General features: G+C 47.6%; 1 protein-coding gene across 1 annotated transcript; it reads right to left on the minus strand.

Moving 5' to 3' along the window:
* Positions 1-4,188: 4,188 nt before the first annotated feature.
* Positions 4,189-5,455, minus strand: UCRPA7_7106 (putative endoglucanase 1 protein; the record flags this gene model as incomplete). Its single annotated transcript, XM_007919641.1, has 3 exons — positions 4,189-4,910; positions 5,058-5,112; positions 5,174-5,455. 3 exons carry the CDS (start codon positions 5,453-5,455, stop codon positions 4,189-4,191), a joined length of 1,059 nt encoding a protein of 352 aa, XP_007917832.1.
* Positions 5,456-6,176: the final 721 nt, after the last annotated feature.

Below are 6,176 nucleotides of genomic sequence, written 5' to 3' on the forward strand. Positions count from 1 at the left end.
CCTGACTAATCTAACATTCGCCTCTGGGCTGCCCTAGATGGCGAATGTTAGATTAGTCAGGTATAACAGCAATTGTGGCACCTACAACTGCTTCCATAGCTTCACTTGTTACGATCCTCTTTGAACTTAAAAAGCGCAAAGGTGTCGACAGTCAGAATCATAGCATCCGAATAAAAGTAAATAAAAGAACAGAAGTCACCGCATCGCCGAGGTCCCTTGGTTCTTCTACTTTCCAGCCGCAGATTTTCGTAATCAGACGTCCACACGCCAGGCAGACTGCTTCCGCCTGGCAGCCGTCCGGCTTGATACATGAAACCCTTATTAGCTGTCAGTCACCGCTCGGCACTTACTCTAACATCGTACTAGTGTGAATTGCTCCCCTGTCGTGGTCTGAAACACAGCCACAGTGCTCGCCATTGAGCCGGCGCTTAGCTGTGCACAAACAGCCCCCAACTGCGAAATCCATACACCATCTTGTAGGGCTTAGCCGGCCGACACAGACAATTAGGCATTCTAGACGCATATTTCAGCGCGAGTGGGTTGTAGTGTGACTGCGGGGTGAAACTGCCTCTCCAAGGACCCCACCGCTGTTGGGCAAATCCTGGACATGGGTTGCCTCATAATATGAGACGTGACATATTCACCAAGTTTTTGCTCGCCACCATAGGTTTCAAAACATTGGTCGTGGTTCGTACAGGCCACGATCGAATATCGAAACTCACGATGTTCAAAAGCTATTAGGCTTGAACATCGTGCCAAGCTTGCCATGGGCCGCAAGACTGGGGATCATATTGTTACTTCCGCACCAGGAAGTGTACAAGACGAGTCTGACGCGTCTGGGTACACTGACATGTGGAGGGACCTAACTCAGAAGCTTGACAACAACCCAGAATTCCTAACATTGAACGAAGTGCACGATCGAGAGTCATTAGAAGCACTTATCCGCAAAGTCCGCGATGAGTATTCCGAGTTCCAGGACGCGGGGGGGTCAAAAGCTAGGCGGGTTGGAAAGAAAGTGCAGGTGGTGTGTGCCGCAGTATCACGACTTCTCGAAAACTATTCAGGAATTGCCGAGATTATCAAAGGCATCGACTCGAGAGGTGGGCCCCTTGCATATGGAACGTTATCTATCATAGTATCTGTGCGTATTGCCGGGCATCAACCATTATGGCTGCTGATGAATATCTAGATTGCTCGGCACAAGCAATTACACGAAGAGCGTATTACTTCAAACTTACTTCAGATCAGCGACTGGCTTGAAGACCTCCGAGATTACCAGAATATCTGGCACGAGGGAGAAAATCAAGTACTGACAAGGCTAGCAATTGAAGTTCACAGACATATGCTCCATTTTGTATTGGGCGTGTGGAATTATTACTCCGGCTCCCGTGCTAGTGAGTCAACAATCCCTAGGGGAGCTGCGATTCTTGACCTAACATATAGTGTCTCCAGGCAGGATATGGCAAGCCATGCGAAATTCATCCAAGCATAGCTTGGAAGTTGAGTTGCAAAATTTACGGAGTGCTATAAAAAGGGCGCTAGGAGAGACACGAAAACTTCACCACAAGGAGAACAGAGAGATGGCCCGCAGAATTGAAGACTTAGAAAGACAAAATATCAGTACGTGTACCCGCGGCGATGAAAGGTATATTTTTGCAAGAGACTGACATAGTTTTAGCGCTTATTAATAAAGAATGGACAGATAGCCTATCCAACATTCGCAATCAGTTGGCATGCACATCACCTATCAACGTGGAAAGTTATGCTCGAGATTTGAGGCTTGATCGAATAGCCCTGGCAGCAGACGACGGAAGCGTGTCTACCGAAGGTCATGACAGCCTGGAGAGTCTAAATCAGTGTAAGGACTTCAACGAGTGGGCTCTGTGTGACAAAAGCTGCATGATCTTGTTACGAGCCATACACGGAGACGGGTCCAATGTCAGCCGGCCTTTATGGCTTTCACCAGCTCTCGCTGACTACGCGTCATCATTACCCGAGCAGGGTGGGAAGAAATTGTTCTATGCCGTACAGAAGACTTCAGAGAAGCCGGCGTCCATTCTGTCACACATAATCTGCGAGATCCTATCATGGGATCGGAGCTTTTTTGACCAGCAGAAGCAGATCGTCCATCATACATTAGCATCGATAGACCTCCGCAGCGACAATTTCGATGCACTTCTAGACTTGTTCAGTCGACTGGCAAAGTCTTGGTACGTTCAGCATCCTGGGGATACGTTCTACATCATCGTTGATAGACTCGACGGCTTCCTCCAAAAGGATCACAGTGGGGTAGCTTTGAGGCAGGTTTTCCAGTTGCTAGAAGAGGTACTGCAGCTGATGCATAGTGTTAATGGGGTCATTAAAACTTGCTTTCTCGTCCAAGCCGGCGTCTGGCACGAGAACCCAGGGCTTCACTGGCAGCTTAATAATGCTGTAAATAAGAATTCGACACAATACTTCAAGGACCCGGGGCTGTGGATTCAAACTGATCCCTCGGATTGAAGAAAGTAACGTCAATGATATCATTATGATAGTAATTCGAAGGATAATTATACTCACATCCAAACTCCAACGCCAAGATCCTAAACGGTCTACAGCCTGGTTCTCATATTTCGAGTTCGGAAGTCGGCGTATTGTCGTTTTGGGTGAGATAGCCCTGTTGATTATCTTATGGGTATACGTCACACCATTACAGTTGACGATTCTTATTACCTTGTGAAGTCTTGAATAAACGCGTCAACAAACAGGCAACCGTCATCAATCCATGAATTAGTTGAAAACTACGCATGATCATGGACAAGATATTTCGCGCATGGGCTTACCGCTTATCAAACATCAACTGGGAAACCAAAATGTCAGCACCTATTATAGTGCAACTACCAGGGCTTCGTGGCCAGGATGACGTTAGGGCGGGCTAGTGTTAACCGGAGCCTATCGGTAGGCCCAATAGCAGGAGGAGCATTACTACGGTAAGGTAGATCGCCCGCGGACTCCGACACACTAAGAGCCGCGGGACGCGGCCTTTCACGCCGAATAAAAGAGGCTGAATTGTCTTGATTGACATGTAGTTGTCTTCATTGTGGGAGCACGAGTAAGAGTAGCAAAATGGGCCATCACAATCGTCACTATTCCGGTGATCCTTACGCACATAGTGGCGTTTGGGGGTCACCAACAAGTGCTGCGAAGTAAGTCAGTCCATTCATTTGTGGTACTGATGTTGAAAATATCGTCACTTATACTAGGGTAGCTTTTGTGAGGAAGATTACGTTGTGACCAAATATTTAGCAGAATTCGTCAACACACTTACAAATTTGGCCTATGGTAATAGATAATCCCCCACACAGCCCGCATTTTGCCCTCTAACTACTTAAATCAGTCTATTACGCTGTGCGATATCCTGGGCGGCCTGTAGGAAAGGCATGGTATAGACTCGATTTCATGGCATGGTCGTTGTTCTTAGTAGGAGTTGGCTCTCTGCTCTTTCACGCCACATTACTTCAGACCTGCCAGTACTCCGACGATTTATCGATGTTTCTCCTCGCAGGTGCTCTGTTACAAGCATTGTATACCTTCAATCAGACCAACACTCTTAGTCACGTTATTAGTACCGTTATCGCATTGAGCATTGGAGGCATTTCCGTTCTCTACGTCCAATCAGGCAGTCTCCTTTTCCACTCAACAGCATTTGCCACGTTTCTTACGTTCATCTGGCCACGGACATTGTACCTCGTGTACCAGACAAATCGTCCTCAACGGGAAGTCAGCCGATTAATCAGAAGGTTTTGGAGAGCCGTCGCAGTGCTGTTAGTTGGGTTCATAATCTGGAATGTTGATTTGGAGTATTGTTTCCCTCTGCGGAACATGAGACGTAAATTAGGTTTGCCTTGGGCATGGCTCCTGGAAGGTCATGGCTGGTGGCACATCTTGACGGCAGCTGGAGCAAGCGAGTATATCAAATTAACCCGAGAATTAACGCGTATGTTGTCCCTGGTTGTGTTTATAGACAGCGATTGACTTTGGTTTACAGATTAGAGACTCATCATCATCTTGCATCATCGCATTTGTCAAATCTTAGGATATCTTCCGACTAAAACACGTACGAAGTGTAGAACAATAGATTGTTAGCTTCTGAAAAGGAGCAAATTGTGTTGATTTGATGAATACGTGACTATGGTTATTCAACATTGTTTATCGCTTGCATTTGTTCACACTTGCTCCTCCAGTCCACTGCAGAGTAGTGGGTATCAGAGGTTGGATCACCTTCAACCACACTGTCTCGTACAGTCCTGGTGCGCCACCAGCAGCTGTGCTACCTGGCTCCAAACTTCCCAATTGGGCAGAGTCAGTGCAGCAAGGTGACGCGTTGCCCCAGAATGGACCAGCTGCCCATGCAGTCCATCCGAGGTATTCTGAGTTATCCTCCATGTACTCCAGCGCATCTTGCAGCATTGTAGCGCAACCAGTGGTATTGGAGCCTCCAAACTCCGTAATCATTGCCTTTAGGTTGTGATCTTTCAGCCACGCAGTTAGCTTGTCTAAGTTGGTTGCAAAGGGTTGTGTGCACTCGGTATGGCCGCCGCTATAGTCTTGATCGAGATACTCGTGGATGTCAATGACGAAGTTCTTGGCCGAGTCATTAATCAGATGCATATAGTCAGAATTGGGCAACAATTCGCCTCCCCAGTTTTCCGTCCAGCTATGACCCCCAGTCCACTGGTTTCCCGGGACTAGAATGAGGTTTTCGGCTCCGGCAGCTCGTATGGCATTCACAGCAGCCTGATTATTTGCCAAAACAAGGGTGGTAGGCATGTCATGGGGCTCGTTCATAAGCCCAAACATGACACGATCATTGTCCTTGAAGCGGCTCGCCAGCTCTCCCCAAAAAGCACCAAACTGCTCGGTTGTGGCGGCTGTTGGGTCAGATGTGTTGCCTATGACACTTCCGGAAAATGGCTGTGATGAAGGGTCATTATATCGCATATAGTTATGTGGATCAAGAATGGCGTCTACAAAAGTCAGACCAGGCATGCGACAACACGATATTGATAGCTACTCACATGCCTTCTTGGTCACTGTGATATAATCGATGGCCTGCTTGTAGAAGTCAAAGTGCTTTACGTCTGTCAGCAAGCTCACCCCCAATCAATTGATTATTTCAGTTCTCGGCGCATACCGTTTCATTGAACTTCGCACCAAGACCATACGACAGGGGGCACATGCGCTCTAGGAGGAAGGCCACACGAAACGTATTGACCTTATTTTGGTCGACAAACACATCAACTGCTGCCGTATTGATAAATGAATAGTCCACGCCAAAGCGACCTGGTAAGCCGGTACCCGGAGTAGCAGAAGCACTCCAGACACCAAACTCGCCACTGGACTCGGCAACTCCAGCATACAAGATTGTAGCCGAGGCCCCCACGATGGACGTTGCGATTGCTAAAGCTGGCTTCATGTTGGGCTTCTGATGACCTTGCGGATCGCAAAGAATCTTGGGGACTCAGACTTTCTGGGCGGATGCCTGTTGTCTTTTATGAACATCTTGAAGGTTAGACATTCTACAGAGGGTTGTATCGGACCCCCCAGGTACCGGGAATGCCACCCCAAGCGATCAACATCGGAAATTGAGGCCACAACCAATCCGTGCTTGCTTGCCGGGCTTCTAGGAATTGCCATCCGGGAATGACACCGCAGGTATACTATAGAAATCGCTTGCAGCTTGTGGCATGCAAGGTACCGGCAATCTGTCCTTGTTTATTCGAGAGCTAGCCCGCCTAGGCGAAGCTTGTTGTGGGGAGATGGAGATGCTTCCTCCGTGCCCAATCTTAGCCAAAACGAACACGGAATCGGCCATCACACGGCGAATGCTGTTCCGCTCTCGAACACCTGTAGATTCTCCAAGTTGCTGTGCAAGATGCTTCCAAACTCCACATTGCTATACTTTCTCTACTTGAAATTTAAGGTTTTGTAATTCGATGATTGAATAAAAGCAAACTCCCTATAAGCACTGAAACAAAGCCCCACAAGGTCGTATTACACTAATCTTCGAATTTGCATCAAAAGTTCCTGGTCATTCTGACAAATTTTCACTTATCTTGTCTACCGATTTAATCTGCATTGAGATCAGGGAATGACCATATCGTCGGTATCGATCGGGATTTACGCCTGGGAAACTT

This window comes from Phaeoacremonium minimum, assembly GCF_000392275.1.
Source record: "Phaeoacremonium minimum UCRPA7 unplaced genomic scaffold PA7_03_scaffold_497, whole genome shotgun sequence".
NCBI classification, from domain to species: domain Eukaryota; kingdom Fungi; phylum Ascomycota; class Sordariomycetes; order Togniniales; family Togniniaceae; genus Phaeoacremonium; species Phaeoacremonium minimum.